Genomic DNA, 26,041 nt, shown 5'->3' with positions numbered 1-26,041 from the left:
GGCACTCGAGAATCTTAGGCCAGCTCAGGATTCGATCGATCACAAAGAAAAAAAAAAAAAAAAAGAAAAGGAAAAAAGGAAAGCGATCAAACATACACAAACCCACTTGCGCCTTTATCTTCACGGCCGAGCCGGTTCACGTGAAATATAACCTCGTACGACTCGTTTACATGAATCTAAAACGCGACATTCTGGGCGAACGCTCGACACGCGACAGTTGAATCGTGTACGATCATTCATTCTCTCGTGCTGCCACCAGAGATATTCCCATACTAGCGATATCTTTTTTATTCATAGAAACGTGATAGATCGCACGGACAACGATATTCTGGTGCAGGTGCTTGTTATCATTTTCAATGGGATCGGAAATCCACAAAAAAGTCAGCCGCGTAATTCGTTCCAAACGCTCATCTTCTACCAATTTGTGGAATGAAATTTCCTTTTCGTTGCATTTACTTTGCGATTTATGGAAATCTTTCAGATGTATGTTTTAAATCTTATTTGTATAATGATTTGAGTAAGATTCGTAAGAAGTTTGTGCATCGATAATTTGAAAGATGTTGCTACGCAAAGTTTATTTAATCCTGCTCGATTATGTGCAACGATAGTAACTGCAGAGAAAATATAAACCGAGTTTCCTTACATGTATTTTCTAATATTTGTAGTTTCTTGATTTAGTGCCAGCTTGTAGTAAAAAGTTAACGATATATGTCATTTTTTTTAGACAAAATAAAACTGAAATATAAAACTACGCATGTTAACATTAACAACGCGTCTTTTTTTTATCATTCTTAACATGGTTAATTCGTTAAAACTACTCCGATGGAACTTTGGATGGATGAAACTACTCTTGGAACCGCGCTACCAAGTGCATTTCCGCACGTGGATCGGTAACGAACCAATTTGTCTTTTCTCCCCTTACAGATTTTAATTATTTGCGCTCAAAGTTATAAATCATTCGCTTCGTGTATTCCTAATAACTATTCCCATACGAAAAAAGAGGTTATTCTGTATAAAAATGTTGTTGAATAGCAATAATTACTGCGTAGTTTGAGTGCGTAGTTTGATCGACCACATCCGATGGAACACATTATCGTACAATGAATAAGAAACCATTGATATGTACAAAATCGTGCACCAGAAACTCGTTGCGTTTACGCTATGATCGATATACATATTGTACATGTATGTATGTATGTATGTAGCTGAAAGCTGTTATCAACAATGTTACTAAACAACTGTCGCTGTTAGAACGTCCAGCCAGTTTCGTTCTTACAATTCTTCTTACACCTAAGCACACTCAAATGTGTTAACATACAATCGCTGATCACGTGGAATCCCTCGAGTACTTACAAAGGTACGTGGTGTGTTCGATGGAATGAGAGTGTCGCCAACGAAAAAGACAGGCGAACGGCGCTAAATTAAATGAAACGAACGATACCAAAAAAAGAAATAATAAACGTAATAATAGAAGAATCAACAAAACTAAAGAGGCATTTAAAAAAAGGGAATAAAATACAATAAAATATATATATATATGAAACAATAGAAGCGCATGCCATGCGATCGTAATCTAACATCTAACAATAAGAAAACCCAAGGCAAGAGCGAACATTTAAGAGATCGAGGTTGCGACGACCCTGTCGCATTCGTTGAACGATGACTCGCGATCGATACTCGTGGACTCGTGGACAAGGTGCCATTTGTATTTCAAACGCGACAGAGTATTCAGTGTACCGTGTACCTCGAGACTCGATGCTCGATATTCGATTTATTTGCCTCTTATGAAGCACCTTTCCTTCTCTTTGCTTCTTTTTTTTTCGTCCTCGTTTTTTTGCTTCTCACTCCAACGAAAAGAAAAAAAAAAAAAGAAAAGATACGTACAAATCAGCGTGGATGATCGTGGCGACGTTTGTAATCGATAATCGTGACGGTGGTTGTGACGATAATACTAATGGTAATGACGATACACACGATATACAAAATAAGTGCGGTCAAGTAAACTAATTGACGACGATATTGACAATATATAGCGACGATGGTAATAATAACAATAATAATGATAATAATAATTATAGTAAACCGTAGCAATAGCGTACGTCGTGAATAATATAATAATAATAATAATAATAGTAATAAAATAATAATAGTAAATAACGCTAATAGCAATGGTAGAATTAATAATAATAATAATAATAATAATAGTAGTAATCGATAATCATAACACACATCATGCGCACTAAACACGTATGGTCCAAGAGCTAATCAAGCAGGACTAAGTCCGATCACTTGGTAAAAATGTTAATGAAAATTTCCCAAGAGAGAAACAATGAATAACAATTAAAAATAAAAAGAAAAAAAAATGTATTAACCATACACAAGAGGAGAGAAAAAATCGTATATGCAATCGGCTGAAAAATGAACCCAGTTAAGAAAACTAATTTTTAGGCGCAATCTAAAGGTATAAATGGTTAAGAAAAAAAGGTGCTTTCTCCCGTTTCGTGCGGATGTTCTATCATTTGGGTATCAGTTTATCGTTTATAGACATATTTAGCTTTTTATTCTGTTTTTTTTTTTTATAATTCGCGAATAGTTCGTGTACTCGGTCACGATCATATTTATCGACGATTATATCGCGTCGTCGTGTTCACATGTCCTATGTGAGTTCTTTTAAGGAGTTGAGGGGTTCAGTTCAGCGTAAAAACACGCGAAGCGTGGTTTAAGTAAGTCTAAGTATTTGCAAGTGTATCTTTTTCTTTGGCTCTAAACGTGTAAAAACTCCTCGGATGTCCCTCCTCGAGAAAATTGGTAAAAAAATCCCACAAACAGAAAAAGAGAAAAGTAGTTAGCCACAGGCAGGTCAGGCTATATGCAAACAGCGCTAGTTCAGCTCGGACGAAAACGGATTTTTCGCGGACGATTTATCCCGGTGTTTTTTTCTTTTTTCTTTTTTTTTTTTTGATTTTTCTTTTCCTCAACGGACGTGTTGCGTCTGTAGAGAAATGGTAACGAGTTGCGTTCGTGTTTCTACGTGTACACCACGAAGAAATTACTTCACCCCTGTAACTCTACTCGTTGTTCCTTTCCTTTGTCACGTTGAATCGTTCGTCGCAAATCGAACCGCGAGAATCGCGAAAAATTCCATTCCAAAAATATTTGTACTCTACTAAGTGGTGAGAAACAAGAAAATACCCTTGGCAGACCCGATATTAAATACAAATTTTAGCTAGTTTTTCGAATAACGTTTCTTATTCCTTTCGAAATATTGAGCAAATTGTATTAGATTGCTGCATAATTTCTGTCCGCCTCTTCGTTCACACATGTAAGTAGACTATCAGTGTTACAATAAACACGTATAACATTGCTATATAAGTTGATATGATATAAATAGTGTTTTTAGAGTTTACAGAACAAACGAATAAGATGTTTTCATCGATCTTTTAATCAGGCATTTAAAAGGTTTTTTTTTTATAATGACTAGACTGTGAATATTTATGCAAATTTGTATTTATATGAAAATAATTAAAAGTGTATGATTCGCTTATTAAATATAATTATGACTATTATACTTCAGGTGTTTTATGTAGTTTTGCGTTTTATGTGCATTTTATGCCACATTTTCACCAACGGATTCTCACTTCTTTTTTTCCAGCAGAGAATAGTTTGGACGGAAGGAATTAAATAATTTCCAGGCCATAAGATATATAACGAGTCCTTTCTTAAATGACAGATTCCAAGATTTTTATAAAAGAGGCATAACGCATATAAATATGTCGTGTAAATTTGTAGAAAATTGACTCTCACGAGCCAGAATTTACGAAGCAACCTAATACATATATATTCGTTCTTATTCCCTTTCGACGATCGAAAAGTCGAAAATTCAATTGTACGAACACTCCTACACAATGTGATGAACATTTTTGTCTTCAATGTAGTACCTTGCGCGTTTTAACACTAAGCATTTGGCAATTTAAGGCAATACGTGTCTCAGCCCCTTAATTTAACGTTATGTTAAAATGGATTCACGATGCACACAACGATGCATCTAATGCATCGATGATCGTGATATTATCCTTTGAATAAATTGATTTTCGAGCTGGACACATAACGCTATTCTGCAATTTACTCTGAATAATTCGCGAATATTCACAATTTATAATATTCCACCCGAATGCTGTCCCGATCCGATCACCAATCTACATTATACTAAACCTTCGATCACGTGCGAATCCTCGAAACAATAAAATTTTGTCTGGAAATAATACTAAAACACGAAACCGTACATTCGCAAAAAAAAAAAAAAAAAAAAGATAACGACGCGAGCATACGAACAAGTATACCGTTAAGACGCGCTACTAATTTACAATGGATTACGATCATTTTCATTTCTCGTTTCCTCCACTCTTTATCAACACAGCGAACATTATTGAATCCCACTTATTCGCTAACGTTTCTACGTTGGAATGTTGTGCACCGGTTTAACAATAAGAGACTCACTTTACAATAATCGTTAATCGTGTGTGTGTATGTGTGTGTGTATGCGTATGTGTGTGTAGTTCGTGTTTGGTTTGTGTGATAGTTGCGATACATGTTTGCGAACTTCACGCGCGTTCGACAAATGAAACACGCGGCAGAAACACGTTTATAGAGTAAAAAGTGAAAACTTGACGAACACGGAACGTATTACACGAGAATTTCTTTTCTCCATTGTGTTTTGTGTCTCTGGTTGTACTCTCTCTCTCTCTCGCTCTCTCTCCCTCTCTCTCTCTGTGGTATTATATAGCAACATTCGTACGTTCGTATTCGCATACCACTTTTTTAAAACGTGTACACTATAAATTGGAAAGATTAGAGCGTGAACAGCGACCGTTCATGACGTTGATCTCTTTTAATATTTTCTGCATTTTTATTTTATGTTTGTTTCGTTTACTTTTTCTTTCTTCTTTTTTTTTTTTGTTTCTTTTAGATAGCTAGAAATAGAATCGTTATTGCTGTGGCAATGGCGGTCACGGTGAGCTTGCGAGTATCTCCAGCGGAAGTAACTATATTGTAGTCCACATTGGGGCCCGTAGGTTCTGAATGATAAAAAGTGACTTGTAGAAGGATCGTTTTTTTTCGTTGTGTCTTGATTATGTTTTTTTTTTTTTTAAAGGAAGGGAAGAATATCTAATATGCCTAAGGTGCCCATATATCGAATGGCTACCGGACAGTTCATCTAAAGTCGCTTTTCTACAAGGGTCAAGGGGACTGAGGACACTTCGTTCATGTTCAACCAATTAAAAAGGATACGTTTACGTATAAAAAATATTTCTCTAATTACAAATAGTATTATAAAAAAAAAAAAGAAAAAGGAACGCAACGACGATGTATCGAAATACCTCAATGACCCTTTTCCCTCCTCCTTGAGTGAATAAAATAAAAACAGAGGCGAAGTGATTTGTAAACGGTCTCTCTCGTCGGGTTGAAAGTAAAAAAATGAAAAAAAAAGGACGACATATCAATCGGTGCAATAGCCTCGTGCACATATATATATAATGTAATAATTTTAAAGAGAAATTACGACTTGATGTATATAAAAAGGGCGCTAATGAAATACCGATGTAAATATATATCTGAAGATGAAGAAAATGGCGAATGAAACGAACACGTTTCGAGGACACAGCGGCTCGCCAAAGTATTCCAATACTTACCATAAAATATAAAACGTTAAAAAGATTTTATTAACGTTATAATAAGGCACGATAGTCGTGATTATATTGATATCAAATTTGAAAATAATCTGAAAATTGCAAACATATGTGGCATGTATAGTAGAACATTTGTAGAGTACAAAATTAATGGATAATTGATTATTTGACTTGTCGTTTCTGCAAAACGTGATACATCTATCATTCCACTAAGTATCGGTATAACTACAAAGAAATAATGATATACCAGACGATTTTTTAAAATCTACCTTAGAATTGACCATTATTTAAATCATCAAGCCTCAACGAATGAACGAATTATATTTCTGGAAAATAAAATATTAATCGCGTTCTTGTGCAATAAAATCAAACAGTAGATGAAAAGTAACGTTGATCGGTTTAGCCTCTGAAAGGTTAAACATTCATTCACGGAAAGTTCTGACAAGTATTCGAATACTTTGGCGAGCTACTGTATGGTTAAAAACGGTGTAAGAAAAAAGGTGTAAAGAGAAGATAGAAAAAAGAAAGGAGAGTTAAAAGATAGAAACTTACCTCTGGCGGTCTTAAACTTCCCAGAGCCTGGCTTACTGAAACCCATTATGTTGTGCGCCTTCAGCTCCACTTTGTAGAACGTGTCGGAGTATAAGTTCTTGATCCAGTGTTTCAGCCTTCCTTGTGTCTTGATGTCTTCTGTTCGACAGGTATTCTCCAACACCTCCCACTCGCCAGAAACGCGTTTTATTTGACAGTATTTGATCTGGTACATGTCAATCGGCTCGCCGTTATCGGCTGGCGCCAACCAAGTTAGCTCGTATTGATTGTTGAACCTGGACACATCGTACTCTGCGCTAGGCATCATTATCTTTGGTTCGTTCGGGAACGTCCTTCCGGGCGTAATTTCGCGATGGTACGCTCCCCAGTTACCAAGGCCGACCACGTTTCTAGCTGCGAATCGGAACTCGTACGAAGTCTGTGGTTTCAGATCTTCCAGGACGTAGGATGAATCTGCAAACAATGGAAGGGATAACTAGTTTAGAGAGAGTTAGCTAACAATAAGTGCAAGAGCTGTCATCGTGGAAATGTTTTTGGCAGTGTATTTGATATATGATTAGGAAGATTATTGGGTGATAAGAGGAAATTTAAATAACAAATATAAAAGGATAATTAGTTTAGATGGAGGCTTTTTGTATAATGATTTAAGTATATAAAAGTTGCAATTGTGGAAATATCTTTGACTTGATAAATAAATAAGAAAAGGAATAATTAGTCCACGGATTGATACCGTGACATTGATCTTTCATAGTGTACATATCTATGAAATTGGAGAATTATTCACTAGATAAATAAAAGGAAGGTATACATAATTAGTTTGGATGGAATTCACGTAGGAATTGTCGCGGTCAAAGTGTGTTTAACAGTACATCTGATAGGTGAACGATTACTCCATGAATGGCAAGAGAAAAGCTATAATGAATAAAGAAAGGGATGAAGAATTCAAACAGATGGATAAGGATCAATCATGGTTAATAAATAATCATAACTATCCATTAGATTGTAGAAAGAAATTTTGGTAGCTCCAAAATCAACTCTACTCACTAGTAGACCACGTTTTGTTTTTCGCCATCATCCAGGTCTGCCCATCCTCCTTATACTGCACGGTAATCGTCTTCGCAGGGAGTTCAGGATTGCTGCTAGGTAGCACGAGATCGAATTTAATCGTAGTGGCGGTAATTTCAGACATTTTCGCCTGCAACACTTCTGCCGGCTTCGTGGCCTCTCTCAATTCGATATTGCGTTCCCGCGTGCCATGCTTGTTAGACGCGATGCACTTGTAAGTGGTGTAATACCGCTTGTCCAGCGGGACAATCATCAGGGTAGACAGAGGACCGTTACCCAGCTGCTTGATCATGTTGTCATTGTCGATTTTCTGATCACCGTACATGGTCCAGCGAATGGTAGCGTTCGGTATGCTCTCGGCGATGCAACTGATGTTCACAGGTCTCTGCTCCCACGACCAAGAGCTTGTATTCTGCATGGAAGCGAACGATGGCGGAAATTCGACAGTTAAATGACCGTTTCTACGCGCTTCGCCTCCTGCGTTCTCGGCGATACATTCATAGAGTCCATCGTTTGATCTGAGCGATTTATTGATCGTTAATGTACCGATCGTTTCGCCGTTCGTGTCATCGGCACTGTTCGTCAGCATGATTCTATCGTCGTCTAGTTGCGTCCCTTTCACGTACGGTTTCTCATCGGTCAGCTTCCTAAAGGTGACTTGGGGTGGAGGTTTGCCAAAGGCCTTGCAGACAAGATTCGCCTCGTTATCCTGTACCACGGTACTGTTCAAGAACTCCATGATCTTTGGCTTCACGATCACGTTCACCCTGATATTCGTGTTCGCTTCACCGGCTAAATTTATCGCCGTGCATTGATACTCCCCTGCATCTTCGCGATTCACGTTCGTGATGGTTAATATTCCCGTATCAGAGTCCACCCCAAAGCGATTGGCGTTCGAAAGATTCTGGTGCGTGAGCGATTTCACCCAAGTGAATTTTGGCGGCGGTTTGCCATGAGCTTTGCATCGTATGCTTGCGTCTTCCCCTTCGATCACATCCACCGGGGCGGGGAACTCCTCCACCGTCGGCCGTATGTGGACCTGTTAAATGAAATGCAAACCTGTTCCGTGATAGCTGTGGCGGCATTATGGCTGGGATTGGGAATAATTGGCGCAGCCACTCCGGCCGAATCTTCCAAGGGGGATGGAACTATGTGCAACGCGGTGGGTATACAAACTAGAGGGGAATGGATGGACGAAATTCTGTCTGATATTTGACTTTACCTGGAACGTGTAGTAGCTTTTGTTTGCCGTATTATTTACTTATCATAATTGGGCGGCACCTTAGTTTGCTCTTTAGAGGTGCTCGATATCGACCGTGGGTTTTTGATATGGCTTTTTCTTTAAATTTGTGCTTGTCACGTGATTCTGTTGTGTTCTCGACGTTCATGCATATGATACGTGTAAACGAGGATTTTTGATTTTTTATATAGTTTGTACGGCATTGTCGGAAAGGTATCAAATTAATCTCTAATTATAACACAGTAGACCCTTATATAACGCGATGCTGTGTGTAGCGTAATATCGTTAAAAAATTGTCATTTGCTCTCGTATAACTCGATTTGGAAAATACCAGTGTAAACGAAATGCTTTTAAAAGAAATGATATCATAGAAACATTTGTAAATAAAATATTCTTATCGCGCTATAGGAGGTCTTATTTAATTTCAAAATATAATTTGCATAAATATCAGCAGTCCAGGAATAAAACTGATAAATGTATACCCACCTCGACGCGAATAGGTCGTTCCCTCAGCTCTCCAGTGGTCAATACGTAAGCACGGCAAGTGTAGATACCGTCGTCGGATTCTTGAACGTTCTTGATCTTCAGAGCATACGTGTCTATAATGTAGTGGTCGTTCGTCTTAATTAATTCGCCGTTGTACAGCCAGTCGACCGAGGGTGAAGGCCTTGCCCGCACTTTACACTGAATAGCGTAGTCTTCTCCCAGAATAGGATATTGATTGGGCGGTGCATTGTCCCAAGTGATCGCAACTACGAAACAGTAATTACTCTTTGATACTTTTGTGTACACTGCTTCTTTATTTATCGAGACTAAAGCTTGGAAATTTCGTTCTACAGAATTTTTTTAAACGTTTACACAGACCTCTGGCGAACATTTTTCGTTTGTCTGTAAACAGATCCCAGGAAATGTTATACAAAGGATTGTTTGCATTTGTGAAATATGTAAATTGTTGTACTACTTTTTGCGAGGGAAACTTGTGAAACAACACGGATAAAGAAAAATAAAGTTTGCAAACGAGATTTTTGTCTGGATTTGATTTTTACATCTGACAACCTCTGGGATTTTTATAGCTGGAACGTTTGTAGAATTCGAGAAATTGAATCGAGAAAAATTTCAATGTTTCCCACACTACGAGTTAAGCGAAAATTTAATTAAAGTCAAATGGAAACTTTTAACGTTCCAAATTCCAAGTCTGCAAGCTTAAATATTTGAGATATAAAAATACAACTTTTAATTCGGTTTTGTTGAAACTTCCTTTGAGTGGATTTATTTAATGCCTTTTCTCGAAACGCCATGAAATGTTTCAAACGAGGAAATTAAAATGGCAAGAACTTGAATTTGAATTTTTTCCCTCTAAGATTGAACTTTCTTTAAATCTTTTGCTCACCTATGGTATCGATCGTCACAGACTTCTCCAGCTGAATCGAATTCGCGTAAGTGGCCTTGCACGTGTATTTCCCAGCCTGTTGTTCTTGCAGAGAGTTGAAGAACAAAGACAAACTATTGTCCTGGAGCAATTCCGTGTACATCGGTGGCTGCGAATGACCCGGGGTGCTATACGGGATAATTAAAAATCACTATTATTACATCAACTTTTTATACGTTACACAACCATTCTAGTGACGATAATATTCTATAACGATAATGGCGATGACGATGAGTGATATGTTCAGGTGGAATGTTGCAGAGTGAATAGAAGAATTGGCTCAGTGTTTCACGAGTAAATTCAGAGATCGATATTCTATTAATTACGACGTACATTTCACACGTGCTTTTTTAACATTGTTATTTTTTTCCATAAAATAGTTATGTTTTATTATTTAAACATTAAAAGGTTAACACTACTTATTATTAGAAAGAGTCACTATGGGAGCGAAGGAAGAATAAATATTAACCATTTAACGCTCAAGTTATATATATTATAACAAATTGCGATATAAGACAAAAGGGTTGATTGAATAGTTGGAACACGTCGAATAATTCTTTTAGAAAAGGTGGATACTTTTGTTTTTGAATTTTGTTTATTACTTGTTACTTTATCAATCTATACGAACGAATTCATTTTTTAACTAATTTCATTGCTAATCTCACTTATTTTAACTTATCAATCTTTTAGCTAGTTTAAGAATAAAAGCTCTTTCCACCTAATCTTCGCTTTATCGCTAAGAAATTATACAATCTATAAAGCAACATTTTAAATGCAAGATTCGAGCGTTAAGTGGTTAAAACAAAGGAAAGAAACGAAACTCTCAATGTAACACTTTGTACCGCCGAATATCTCCCGAATCAGATCGTCCGAAATATCCGAGACGCATCGTGCAGCTCATAAATCGTTGGCAAAACATCTAATCCGTATTCTAACGCGAAACACCGAGCCGATATCGGTGAAATATCGTTACGAGGCGGGGCTGTACACGCGGTGAGAGCAGAGTGCCGCGTCGAATTCGGATCGATGGGCTGGTTTCGAAGGATCAGCCGGTTCGCAAATCGATCGACCTTAATTCGACGTAAGAGCCAGATCGAACCAAGACCTCTCTCAGAGACGGAAGATTGGTTCTACCTGGATCCTAAACTGGTGAACGCGGACAGCTAGCAATTTCGTCGTCTTTCGTGTTGTGCATGACCTGGGAAACTGGTACAAACGAGACGCATTCACATGGATTCACACAATTTAACAACACTGCATGACAGAGTACTGGCTCGAAGATAAGGTTCTGGTAAGGGAGAGACGTTGAATCGTGTCGTAATGAATAGCTCCGATACGAATTCGAATGGTTAGCTCGCTACAGATACACGCTTTAATGAATCCTTTCGATTAGGAAATGCGAGTTTCAGAGATTGGTGATCTCACAGCGAGAGGAACGTACAGATACAAATAACGATGATGTTGATCCCCGGTTCGACCGGTTGTTAGGTTCACGTGTGATAGAGGGTTATGGTACTAGCTGGGTCTGCGTTGAAGTTGGTCGTTATATCGTTTCTTTGTTGTTCGAATCGTTTATGTTCGTTGATTAATAGTCAGTCATTTATTAGGTAGGGTACATTTTATATTTTGAACAAAATTTCTCTGTAGACATATTTTCTATCAAATTAAGGTTCCACGAAAGAGTACGTCTTGTATGTGGAATATCGAATATGATTGATATTTCTAAAACATCGTTTCGAACAATAGGATCACGTTGGTAATAAAAATAATAAAAATTGTATTTAAAGATTTTTGGGATAAATTTAAAGGCTTGTAACAATATCTAGTTTCTTTCACAAAATGGTTCTTGCTAACAGCATTTAATAAATACTGAAAATAATAAGACTAGTCTCACCTACATCGTGTAATATAAATTCTAAATTACAATTTATCAGTAGCATAAAAGATAGTTGGTTTACTTTGGACATAGCCAATTCTATATGAGCTATACTGTTTGCAAATTTTCTGTCAGTACAATATATATTTCTCCACTAAACAAACATTCGTTAAGCCTTCACCCACGTAACAATCCAACATCACCTTCGACCGCAAGTAGTAACAGCCTGTAACAAGCAGCCACGTATCCCGATTACTCAACTTCAACCTTTTCTCAACCCCTATTTCTACGAACATCCATGAGATCACCTTAAGCGGAGTTCACCAAAAAGAGAACATTTCACGGACGATTACGGTACACTGAGAAGTGGCACGTGGAATCGGGAAACTGAGAGAGAAAATAAACGAAAGACAGGAAATGGGTGAAAACAGAGAAGAATGTGTACGTATGTATAGTGCTGCTTCTAAGTTAGTGGCTACAGTGTTTATTACTGTAAATTAAGAATTTATGAAAAATTTGAAGGTATAAAAATGCACATATAACATACGAAATATATAAAATAACCAAAGTACATATAACTTCTCATTACACGAACCTTTGCTCGAGTTCCGTTTCTTTAATTGCATTCGCGAAAAATAAGAATTCGTATCAACATCAACGATCTACGATAAAATACAATATAAAGCTATCTTAAATATTTCCATAATGTTCGTATAATTCTTCCGCCATCTTTCTACAATTTCCTGACTAAATCGCTAATTGCGTGAAAAAAGAGCAAGTGTCCAGGAACTTTCGAGCTGCGGTGTATTACGCGACGATGCAGGGGAGATAGCAGCGTTAGCCGAACGATAATGCAATAATACCCTTTCTTCTTGCCTAATCGGCGAACACGGGCAGTAAGTACGATTAATGAAACGGTTCTCGAGCGGGTACACGCGTCCCGCGCTGAATTTATCGGCCATTACTCGCCGCGACGAGCGGACATAATTATGCAAATCGCTCGGGGTCCGCGTAATCGAGCAAACACGCGATCCGACGAATCAGTTACCGAGGTTAACGCTCGTTGGATTGTTTGATCGCGGGGTTCAATATTTGCAAGACGCACGCCGCGATACATTATTTAGCCATGGAAGGATAGATCCTCGACGTTCGTCAGTAAACGCGCAGGATCGCACGGAAGACGCGATTACACGCGATCAACGAATGAGTACACAAATGTATAATACACGATGAATGGTTTCGTTGATCCAGTGCTGTGCGAGCTGAGTACCAGGCAAGTGTACTTTTCCAAGCCCCTGTGATATTATTACGTACTACTGTTATTACACGTTTCAAATTAATTGGATGCCCAAGGCCACTTTCCCTTTCTATTTCGTGGATAATATTAGATTGTTCGAAAAGTGTCTTTCTTTTACAGACACGTCTTTTACGACGACGCACCTTTGTACAAACATGAAACCTAATCTGTCGAACGTTGTGAAAATGGATCATACGTAATTCGATAAAATAATATAAAACGAAAAATGTTGTGCATATACTATTTCCTTACAAAACGAAAGAAACTTCTCGGACGACCTAATATATAGCGAGGGCTAGTGGAAGAAGAAAGAACATAATATGTATATCGTAGCTTATAAAATAATCGGAATTTTGGAATTTTTATTATAAGAATTGTGGCATTGCGAGTTAAATTTTATGATTTTTACGGTAATTATAAAGAACTGAGGCGTATATAAAAAATGAATATTTTTCATTTTTTAGAGTTTAATGTACTATTATCTGTAGTCACAGGTAAAAGTTGAAAACGATGCAGAATAGAATGATGTTTCATTTTGATGTATGAGAAAATAGCAAGCTGTGACATTATACATGTATTGAAAAATAAGTTTTCATTTTCTGAGAAATGCCACAACTTGACATTTCTCTCTTCTTCCAGTCCACCCTTTCTACATTATCGAGTAGTGGGAGAATGTGACGAGAAAGGGTGCTATAAAAGTTGACATTTTATTTTTATGGCATAATAACGTACAGTAAAAATAAGTTTAAAAAATTCCGATTACTTTACTCAACCCTAATCTAAAATACACACGATTACGCTATAAATAAATAATGCTGTAGTAAAAAAATAACATGTCAACTTCCCTATTATTATCCTCACTATATCCATAAAATAAAAGAGGAAATTGGCCTTGAGTATCGAATTGATTTCAAGCATGCGGTAGAATATCATTTCAAATGGTTCGATAATTCTAATTTATTCGGCGAAATTTCCCTTTTGCTTCCACGAACAGCATCCATCTCTGGTGGAAGCATATAATTGCTCAGGTGGCCTTTGTTATCATTGAATGACGTGTGGCGAACGTCGTCTTATTTAACTTCCAAATAGCATGGCTATGGGTTTTCTTATATCAACGAGTAGCACACGGTACACGTGGCACAGAGGCAGTGGGTTTGGCTCTGTTTAACTATTCAAATACAAGTTAGTTTGGCCACGGAAGGCGGAAACTTTTCTCGAACGGCTTAATGAGCAACGCTTAGCTCGCGGGCTGACCTGCAGCAATTAAGAGCTCCATAGAGGGGCTGTAGTAGACGTAAATCAGTCATGGGGTGAGTGAAGGTACAGGGTTGATGGTTGCATGGTGTGTGTGCACGTTGCTCGATGGTATCTATCAGGTATTTGCATGAATCGCTCATGAAAGTATTTGTATACCTATCGTAGGAAAGTTTTACGCGCTTATTGTTTACGTTATAAGAAACATTTTACATTGGCACTGTTATGAGAGACGACATCGTGATTATGAATATTAATCAAGTCGGAACCCTTTCAGCGTTGAAATACTTTCGTGAGGCTGTGTATTCGTACAAAGAAAGTGGATGTTTTCTAACAATAATTTCGGTGAATGGAAATTCTATCTATATATTGGTGTGTGTATATATATATATGTAATATTTATTTAAGGGGGACGATTATCGGAAAACAGAGAGGGACTTGGCAATGACACTACAGGGTGTAAAAGTTTTGAATGGAGTTTTGTATACTCGCCTTTCCATCGGTAAAACGACGAGTCTGTGTGCAAAATAAGTGACAGAAATTCGTTTAATTAGTGCAATGTGTCGATGTTTCTATTCGTGTGTTATCCTCATAGAGAAAAAAATGGGAAAAAAATGTGAGTTGCGTTAGTTGGACGTGTATATTGGGTGAGGTGTAATTTTTTTAAATCTATATCTCTATTTATACATGTTTTATATATTTATTCGTGTATGTTTTCTTATAGTAGCAATTTCAATATGATAAAGATTTAAAAAAATTTGTGAAAAAGATTAGATAATTTTATCAATAAAGTATTTTCAGCATTGTATTCAATCGTAGAAAAAATAAAGATATCATGTTAATATTTCTATATGATTATAATTTAGAAAGAATACATTTTTTTACTTTTATCAATTTTCTCACAAAATCTCATATAAAAAGAGGAGGAGAAAAACATTTGGTTTTATATATTCGACAGAAATTTTGACGAAAACTCGTAATATTTGAATCTGCATAAATTACACCACATCCATTATACTCTTCTTCCAATTATCTGCTAAAGGCTGCTCTGTTATTGTCGAAAAAAGCTAGGAAGCGTGAACTTCCCTTGCTCGTATATTCTCGTCTGACTTGACAAACGTTTGTTTGCGTTGTAACAACGCTTTCTACTGTTCTTTCTATTTTCCAGCCTCACAACATCCCGCTTGAGTTATGATTGCACGTCAAGCGTCGATGTTTACAGAAGGTCTTAATATTCATTACACCTACGAAATTGCACGTAATCCTTTTCAGTTACTTCGGAGAAACGAAGTGGCTCGTATTATATCATTTTAAACAAATATTCCTGTCATATTTTCGTTTAAATTGAACGAATAGCTAGAATTGAGTCTACGTTAAAAAGATACTGAGACTATATTAATTTACCAGCATTTATTTATCAATTCCCTTTAAATTTACTTAAAAACACTTATAAATCGAATTAAAATTCCTCGGAATTGGCTGAATTTCTCTCCGTAGAATTATTTTTCATTCTCGTTATTACTCCAGCAGCTGATTTTTCATAATTAAACGAACGATAGCTCAAGAAGCAAAATTTAAAAAAGACGTTCTTTCATTTCGTTTCGCTCCAATTAAATTCTACGATCTTCACGAGATTAAATTGTATCTGGAAGACAATTTTCTACCGTCACTCTATTCCTGTCTCGTCCATTCAGACGAAGTAAACGTTTCGAAGCGAATTTAGATCTAGAAATATCAAAAATCTACATCGATTTACCAGTCGCAAAACTCGATCTATCCGCAATACTTAAAACTATCCCCAATTTGAAGCACAATGAAGCTATCTCCAATAGATGTTAAAAGCGCGTAATTTGTTCTCAAAATGTACTCTCGTAAAATCAACCCTCTTAAATTCCCCATAAACTTTCTACAATCGTCGCAATCACCATTACACAAATTATCGCTGTTACAACCCTTTCCAGACGAGAATATACTGCATTGCATATACAATGGCAAGGAGCCAACGTATGTTCCAAAAATTAGGTCCTGTGTGGATATATTTATAACGTTTATTGTACGTACTTGAGTGATTCGATCACGTGATCCTGGGGGTCGATCCATTGCATGTCCTTGATCAGCTTGGTGTCGTCGACTTTCGGTTTGCACGTCAGGATGATGCTGGAGCCGATTGGCCTCGTCTGTGTATCCCCGCTTGGCATAATCTCCAAGGAAGGTTCTTTCGCGTAAGCTGCAGGCAAAATCGAGACGCGGCCGCTCGTTAGACTGACACAAAATGGATCGTTAACGCGAGGTTTCATTCAAAGGGAAAGACATGGAACTTGTATAATTTTAAGCAGAAAAGGAGCGGGGAATTTCTTGACGCGATCTGAGTACGCTGCATTAATCGGCGCCGGGTAATTGCATGTAATTCTATAATAATGACCCGATTACATCTCGTTCCGGGAAATCGGCACCGATTTTTCCAGACATCTTTAAACGCGCTTCGACTAACGCACGCTTGAATCCGCTTGATAATTACGTGGTGTTATTTTCCTGGCGATCTGCGTGTTTACGACGCGTTTTCGATATCGTGCCGTGCCTTGGTGTGAAATTGGCTATTTTTGATGAAACAACGAAGCTGAGTTCCTTGGGTGTAACGAAATTTAAAGGGATGGGTTGCAAGTGGGAGAAATTGTTTGCACGTGAAATTTTATATTGAGGTTTATTTGTATCTATATACGTAATAGCATGTTTATTTATAGTATACGCAATATGAATAACTATCTGAATATAGTTTCTTACTAGTTTTAGTGAGTTAGCGAATCTTACGTTGCTGTCGAGGGAGGAAAATTGATCGATTGTTCGTTTATTATGTGCGATTCGACCGTAAGTTTTCATTTTAAGAAGACCAAGAGCTTATGGCCGATATAAATAAATTTCTCGGTGATAGAATCATGACAAAATTATCCATATGATAAAATAAAATAAAATATAATTATTATATTAAATTCAAATATTACTTGGAAAATAAAATATCTGCTGAAGAGAAGAATTTTACCTTCTAAGGAAATGTTAAGAATATGATTGCTACGTTGCAACGAAAAATATACTTAATTTAAAATCTATAACGATACCACGTGTCTGCAATCTCTTTAGGAATACAAATCGCTTGTTGAAACATATTGCGGTAACTTCTACCATATCTTGAAGCAAACACAGGGAGCAACAGTGGGCGAGAACGGGTAAAAAGTGGTGCAAATTGACACAGAAAAATGTGCGCAAACAGAGAGAATAACGGCGAACACGGAACAAAGAGCAATCACGGGGGTGGAAAAAAATTGTCTGTGGTTTACGACTCTTTTCTAGAATACACCATACACACATTGTACGGTGAAAAAATGTCGTCCATTAAGTCTGCTTTCTGTAATACCATCTGAAGTCACACGACGCATTTCCTTTTTCAAATATTATTTTCATTCACAAAAGAAGGGACGTTTAACAAATAATTTCCATAACATGTATATACCGATTTCTAAAAAGTACCAACCTATACCATATAAGAATATTAAAAGGAAAAATATATCTTATATTTTAAAATGGATTTTCAATAAATTAAGATAATAAGGTTTATAATGAGATTTTTTGAGTATCTCACAATTTCTTCTGATATTTTAGAATCTCATGATAGTAAAAAGGATTAAACTTGGATGTACATAACCCAGTTTGCCTACGGAGCATGGAGAAATTGTCTCGACAGTATTCTAAAGTCTGATTCACATTAACAGTTGAATCTAGGATTTTCAGTTTCTTTCAAGTTGATCAAAATCTGAGATTTTACCGAGGCATTCACACTAAACGATCGGAAACGATAAAATCTCGTTGCACTGTCTTTCATTTTATAGTGTTATATCGTCTCTGTTTCGATCCAAAATTTTGTTTTGTCAGATATATCACAGTATTTCTTGCGACTGAAATCATATATATGGTTCGCTGTAATTTCGTACAGATTCGATTAAACGCTCATCCTCCATATTCCGTCCCCGCTATTGACCGCGGTCTTGATCGCCAGCCACGGCTAACAGGTTTCTATTTGACTTAACCGAATCGCCTATTGTGTGCTCTCATTGGATTACATGTAGGCGATTTTGATCGGTAACTATGACTTAACGCGATCTGACCGTACCGCCATCGCTAGTGTGAATGAAGCTTTAATTTGCCACAAGTATATACGCAACCGCAGGCTGACGATAATATCGTACACAAAGTAACGATTGTTTAAACAGGGAAAGGCTTGTACTCGTAGATTTAACCAATTGAAAAATTGTTAATTTTTATCTTGAGTAACAATTACTACGAATTAATAATTACCCGCGGATATTTATAGTTAAATATAACGTAAAACTAATTTTGGTAATTAATATTGGTAATATAATATTGTAATAATTGTGGTAATTAAATTTGGTATTTTTGGTACGATATAGGTAAAATATTCCGAGTAAAACTATTATTATAATATTCACTACATAGAACGAACTTCTACTCTTTAGTGATATTTACAAAAATATGAAATTTTCCTAATCTACAGCCCGAGAATTGCAAACTAAGTTCAGTTGAACTTGGTAGCAGAACATTTTCATTCTTTCGATTAAAGTTCTCCACTCTGTACTATTATAGTGAAACGAGAGTTCGCTCTCCAGTACGTCTTCTATTAGATTTATTATTTCAAGAGGTAGAAAAAATACGCGGAAGTAATTCAAGGGAAACAATCGTAGAACAAGTAACATAATACAAAGAGGGAAAGCGGATTACGTGTACCTACAGGGGTTGTAGAAAATTGTCTCTGACTCACGACGTAGTTACACGACATACACTCTTGCCACAATGCATTATTGTGAGTCATAACTGTTTTCAACTCGTATACCTCTAATCATAACGATTCGAGTTATTCGTGGCACAGCACCAACGTCCACGAGTTACTCGAACGAGACACGGGATCTACGTGGTTAGGTTTAGGTTAGGGTTAGGTTTAGCTTAGGGTTAGGTTAATCCGGTATCATCCGCCGCCCTTCTCCCAGAGGGTGCGGGGCGTCTGTGAAGTTTTGCCGCACGTAGAAAAAGGGTTAAGTTAGGCTTAGGAACTTAGACATTTCTAGGATTTAGAAAAAGAAACAAGCTCATGGTCGGTTTCCACGATGCCGATATATCTGTTACAATCGACTCCTTTATAGAGGAGATGCACGCGTCAAGGTCGAAGTATCGTTGATCCATTTCCAAGAGTATTGTATTGCCGATAGTCGCAACTAGAAATGTTATCAGGTTTAGGCTCGATGACTGTTTTGAACGGTGATACTCTTCAGGATTAGCGCGGTTCTAACAATAAGAGACACTTTCTATTGTCCTTGTCCACCGTAGAGGATCGCGTGTATGGAGCTGATTAGTCGGAAATACTCGGCAGCTCACGATGTCCCATGAGGTACGCGAAAAGCGATAAGCGTTTTCTAGAAAGATCTGACCACGGATTTGGCAAACTGGTGAACTGTCTGGTAGAAGGGCTGACGATGTGTTAAAAAGCTCGAGGCATGTGCCGGAACTTTCGTGAGATTCAGATCGCTGAAGATCGACGTGCGTATTATTTAACCAGTTAACTATGGAATTTAGTTTTAGAAATCTCTCGTGGTGTCCCATCGTCGAGTGTTTAACTAAATACAAGCGACGACAATTACATGTGTGTCAAATACACCGAAATAAAGTTTCTGTTCGACGTGTATACTCGTCACATTCGGTTAACTGGTTGATATCTCTTCATTGAAATTTGCATTCGCTTCCGAGTGGTTTTAAAGGAGACGATGCGTAAAGTAAACGATGACACGATATTTAGGTGAAGTTGTTACATATATGTTACTGTAAGATCTGTTCAAAGAAAGTATGAAAGAAACAATCAACTGTTAATTGTATGTGTTTAGTACCTGCAAAAGTTATAAGGAGATCATATTAATTATAACTAAATTGCGATTATACTAATAACTTTCAAAGTTAGTTTGTTAGTCAGCAAAGTATTGAATTATCTACTCGTTTCACCAATTGTAAAATTCTAATAAATTTTACTACGTTTAAATATCTTGCATTAGAAAATGCGTGTAACACGAATGAAATGATAGATTTATAAATAAAATAACTATAAAATAAAACCACCGAGGAACAACATTAAATCCGACCAATTGGGTCATCCTTCTCGTTAGTCCATTACTGCAGACGATCTGAATGAATGCAACGGTTGATCCAACCTTCTTACCCATACGATTGGAAGCACGTGGTGGTGGTGTAGCCCTGAGGACGTATAAGCACAGCACGGAAATGCAGATCGACGTCTCGGCGGCACCCATCCTCGCGACGCTTGGCGGATGCCACGAGTGCTTTTACGACAACATACGTGCGTCAACTATGACACCGGAATGCGGCTGGTTATGCCGGCGTAACACGCAACCATCCTTGGGTGCCCCGCCGGTACGCACAACAGGAAGCCAGAATTAAGCTAATTAATCGTGACGAGCGAAAGTACGGAATTGGTCTAACTAGGAAACGTTCCGAGAGGCATGTGTTCTCCTGCCGCTAGCCGACTAAACCTTTACGCGTGTCTACGGAAGGATCGACAACAATTTGCCAGAGGAATCTTGCAACTTGCGTTAGAAATCTTCCAAGTTGCTTTAAGGGGTAAATCTTAGGTTTTTACTTTCACGTAACACTCGTACGGAACTTTTGGATTAGCCGGTGTTAATTTAATAGGCTTGTAATTAAAATTATGAATAATGCGAGAATACGCTTGGAAAAATGTGTGTTAGGTTTGTAGCTTCATACGAGATTTATATAAATTGTTAATTTAACAAGTTATCGATAGAAACTATAGAGAAATAGCGAGATGAATCTTCGAATTTGCTTTGAAAAATGCATGTCTCGTGTAAGATTTATAAGAGACTTTTACATTAGGTTTAGTTTAACGTGTTACAATGCTGAACATCAACCCTCTTGCATCACCTGTAACCCAGCAATTGATTTCAATCGTCGATTAAAACTAACCATCTAAAACAACATTGTCCAACGGTTTGAAGCTGTATGAAAAAACAAGCAAATCCATAAACGCGTAATCCATGTGAAATTGACAAAGAAGAACAACCGCTGTTCCGAACAATTGATTCTCATAACAATCAACAACGTTGGCATAGCAATTCGCCGAAAAAGCCACGGCCATCCGGCTATTTCGCTGCGTGTGATGCGAATTCGCGGCTGACGTAACCGGCGCGCGTTACGAAAATTGAAACTGTGTCAAATGAAACGACTTGTTAAAAAAAGATGTCGTTCTCGCTTTACAGCATTGTTTGCTCGTGGGACAGCCATTTTGCGGCGAGATATTCGCACATTGAATACGACGGTACGGCAATTAATTCGATGAAAGAGGAACAACAACATCGTTTGCGAGACCAACTGGAAGCGAAAACGTTTCGTGAGACGAGATGAGGGCAAGCAAGCCAGTTGCACATGTATATAATTTCCGGTCTGTGGTAGGGTCAAGGACGCGGAAATACCGTCGTCGGACGCCACTGGAATGGCATCTTCAGAGAGAAACTTCTTTAATTAAGGTGGAAGATGCGTCGAATCGAGACTTGGCCCGGACTCTCGTTATCAAAGTATCGAACTTTCACGACGCGTTTTCGCGAAGTGCTTGGGGGGTGGATTAAGGGATGACAAAAATTGGGGGGCGTTACGTAGCGGAAGAACGCTTCCGAGATACTTTTTACGGCGTAGTAGATCGATGTTGGACGATTGGCTTGATGCAACGTGAAAAATAGCAAGGTTAGAGGAACAAGACGTTTTAGGCGACGTTTTGATAGACTTTTATGGGTCGTGATTGATGTCTGACGCTCTTACTTGTAAATTAGATTATTCTAAATAGCGTTATTTTTATTAGTAGCAGATAGAGATTTTCAGTTTCCGTGTCTATTATGAACTGTCTCAGAAGACGCGCGTTTACTCAAAAAGTCTGTCGGGTTTCATAGGTTGCAGTTTAGAAAGTTCGTGTACAACTTCTTTCTTCTGTCTCTCTAAAATCTACTGTATACGCGTTTCTGTTTCGTTGTTGTCGATTTCTTAAAACAAAGAAGAGTAAAAATTGAAGAGAAGAAGAGATCGGATCGGAAGAATCACGTTGAAAGCTGTCGTAATAAAATAAAAGAAAGCTCCGATAACACATATGAAACACCGAAAAATATATTTTTTAATATTCGATCTTCTATTTCTTATTATTATTTAATGCTACACGTTTTCAATGGAACATCAGGTTCAAAATATCATGGGAAGAGTTGACGCAAGGCAAGTCAGGTAGTTAACGAGTAAACTAAACGGTACGTAATACGGGGAACGTTCTCGGGCTTACGGGAAGGATGATTCAAACGGAAAGTCCAATTTTCGGTCTTATGGTCTTCTCGTTTCGCGATAAGAAGTTCAGCGATCGACGAAGAGGGAGAGACAGATTTTGGCTTCGAAACAAGGATTACGAACCCCGTGAGAGGGAAATAGCCTGGTTCGAGACAGCTTATTTGTTGAAGTCGTTTAGGGAAACAACGGCACATGGCCGTGATAAGGTTGGCGAATTCATCATTTCCGGATCGCTTGGTCAAAAGGAGGAGTAGTAAAACGCGTGACACAAAGGGAGAGAAAATGGAAAGGTTCTCGTCTTCTTACATAGTTGGTACATGAATAATAAGATGCTGGAAGAGCAGACGTTCGATTATATAAATGAGATGCTCGTGGTAATGATCGCCCCGGATGCTTGCCTACCTCCGAATGGCCATTATCGTTGCTCCATTATCTCGTGATTTAACGAAATTTCCGGTTGGAACTACGGCGAGTCTTGATGAGTTTTGCTATAAACGATATCAATTATCGTTAAATCTTAATTGTTTGTATAAGGAATCAGGATTTTCTGTTCGAGTTCAGATATAGCTAATCCGTTCTGTAGGTGCAGTTTAGTACTATAAATACGAGTTGTACAGGAGCAGAAAATTGTATTTACGTGTTTGGAATCACAAGACACGAAGAAGAGATTGTATTTATTTTTCTTAATAGTATTTTGTGATTTGTCGGTTTAAAGCATCCAAAATACATACAGCCCATCTAGGTTCAATTATCTTGTTTCTCTAGCGTAAAGATCTAAAATTGCATAAACATTTACAGTTTAGATATGACGATCGATATATTTGAAATACTTCAGACAGCGACAACGATATAAATTTAATTGAAAAAGCAAATAAAACAGAGCATGTATGCGTAATAAAATAAAATATGTGAATAATTCATACATTGAATTTAAAAGTTGCCACCTTATATAGAACAGAAAATGTGACTTACTATATTTGTATGCAAAAATGATCGATACTGTTCGATTATTTTTCTCTCTTAAAGACACTTAAATACCCAGGCCATGAATAGAATAACGAAAAAAATCACAGATCCACCACTTCCATAACCATTTTTAATTCTCCCACTTTGTTTTCTGTCGATGTATCACACACCATTAATATCTCGCCGTAGCGGCAATATTTCGTTGGTCACAATGGACGTCGTCGGCCCCAAAAACTGCGCCATAATTTATGACTCTGCGAAACACGTCGACTATTACGTCATATAACAGGTCAACGGAAGATAGCTGGGGAAACCGCCCACTCATCGTAGCGCCCTCGATCATTATGATGTTATACGAAACTCATTCGACGACCATTCAACGACTATCGTACACAAAGCTATCCAAAAAATCCACTCTTATGCATCCTATGATCGTTTTACAAATTCGTCTGATTCATCCCGATATCATTCGTAAACCTACCCAGAGTGTATTTACAATAGGACGCCGTTGTCTGACCCTCGGAGCCCCTGAATTCGTCGTCTCTGACGAAGCACGACGTCCATCCGCCTTGGTCCGTGCAATTCCCTTCGAAGTTTTTGCGAAGAAATCCGGTAATTGGCCCGGGGCTTCATCAGAATCGTCTTCGAGGGTAAGAGAACGACCCTGAGAATCAGTCAGGGGTCGGAAAAGAAGGTACACGAAAATGGACCAGGAAGCAGCGTGACAGAGGGATATGGTTGGCGACGAGAAGGGAAGAGAGAGAAATATAAGGTAAGAAGGTTTGCGAAAGAGGGAGATTAAAGGAAGAGGAAGGGGAGTAGGGAGGGGAGAATGTTTAAGGGTCAGGAAGAAAGGAAGAGAAGGTGAAGTAAGCTCAGAAGAGAAAGGAAAGTAGATCAAGGTCTGCGTCAGAGAAAGGTAGACATTTTTCTTCGAATGAAAATTGATATCCAGAGGAAGGTGACTCGAGGCGGAAGATGCGTATGAAAAATAAAAGGAAAACAAGGAAGGTGAAAGAGAGGAAGATGATGGGACAAACTCAGGGAATAGAAAGGATGAGAATAAAAATGAACCAAGAAGGTTTATGCCGCAGAGAGTGAAGCCAAAAAAGGTTATGTTAAAAGAACATGGAGAATAAATTGAAAAAAGGGAAACAACTGAGGGATAAGGAAGATCAGAAAAGGGAAAAAAGTGAAACCTAACCCAAATTAAGAATCGATACGCTAGAAAAAGATAAAGGAACGAGGTCAAATAGAGAGAACCATAAGAAGATAGAAACAGAGAGACAACACCACCCTCCTAGGACATCTTATTTACGTTAGTTAGGGTTTGTTGGCATAGTCACCCGAGGGGCCATTCAATGAACCCACCACCCTCTCTATTCCCAAATGCATCCACGTACATGTATACGTATATTCCAAGATTTCCTCTCCATCTAGTTCTAGCTGCCTGTTACCTTCACCCACGCGTCAAACACCCTCTGTGCGTCTCCTACCAACCTATCAACCGAATGGACGTGTAGCCCAGGAAACTACTACCTTAGAACCCAGCTAACCCAGCTTCGTTACTTACGCCGGCACCCTGTACGCACGACGCAGCGGGAGTTAGAGCCGAGTAAACTCGGCGACATGTCACACGAGCTGGAAGAATTCGATCTGCCGAGGGTCTGGAAACAGAGGGTGACCGAATTGGAAGAGGAGGGAGGATTTGATCAAATTCTGATATCGAATTGGCCGGGTAAGGGTGAAAAACGAGAGAGAGAGAGAGGGGGGGAGGGAAGGAGGGAGAGAATCCTCGCGAGGGTTTACGAAATTTTCGGAGCTAGCTACTTCGCGCAAACTTGTCAGACCAAGTTGCCAAGATTCTGCCCGAAAGTTGCGTTTACTACCGGCGATTGTTAGTTTTGATCCGGATGGAGCATGGAAATGGACCGTGTATTGTGTGTAAAGTTCTGATGGAGGAAAAGGGAGATAGGGAGAAACGCACGATGGAAACTCGAGATTTGAGAAACGCGAGAACCTTGAAATCCAAAATTGTACTCGTCGCGCGATTGGAAATTCGTCTCCCTACTGGCGCGTTGCAACGAGTCCGAGTTTCGAACTTCACAAAGTTTATTTGTCAGTCGAATATCGCTGCCTGTTTATCGACATTGGACACCCTTGTACACTTTTATATCGGCAAACCCCTATGTCTCTCTATGTTTCTTTGAATTTTTATTTGATTTTCAATTTATTTTGTTTACTCTTTGGCGACGATTTTTATTTA

The 26,041-nt window shown here is 38.1% G+C and overlaps 1 protein-coding gene across 5 annotated transcripts in view; it reads right to left on the bottom strand.

The window, feature by feature from the left end:
• Fas2 (neural cell adhesion molecule fasciclin 2) overlaps positions 1-26,041 on the bottom strand; it is a 171,465-nt gene that overhangs the window by 16,022 nt on the left and 129,402 nt on the right. For 2 of the 5 annotated variants that reach the window (XM_033338372.2, XM_033338376.2), the window contains exons 1-7: positions 20,672-20,817; positions 16,462-16,627; positions 14,893-14,916; positions 9,935-10,101; positions 9,031-9,296; positions 7,284-8,343; positions 6,240-6,692 (exon numbers count right to left, since the gene is read on the bottom strand). In XM_033338372.2, the coding sequence (XP_033194263.2) occupies positions 6,240-6,692; positions 7,284-8,343; positions 9,031-9,296; positions 9,935-10,101; positions 14,893-14,916; positions 16,462-16,627; positions 20,672-20,762 (2,227 nt within the window). In that variant the 5' untranslated portion in view covers positions 20,763-20,817. Of the gene's footprint in view, positions 1-2,119; positions 5,076-6,239; positions 6,693-7,283; positions 8,344-9,030; positions 9,297-9,934; positions 10,102-14,892; positions 14,917-16,461; positions 16,628-20,671; positions 20,818-26,041 lie in introns of those variants that run through there. The other 3 variants (XM_033338378.2, XM_033338374.2, XM_033338373.2) reach the window with 3 other exon arrangements.

This window comes from Bombus vancouverensis, chromosome 5, assembly GCF_051014615.1.
Source record: "Bombus vancouverensis nearcticus chromosome 5, iyBomVanc1_principal, whole genome shotgun sequence".
In the NCBI taxonomy this organism is placed as follows: domain Eukaryota; kingdom Metazoa; phylum Arthropoda; class Insecta; order Hymenoptera; family Apidae; genus Bombus; species Bombus vancouverensis.
Note: the sequence above shows the minus strand (reverse complement) of the source record. Positions and strands in the feature narration are given on the sequence as shown.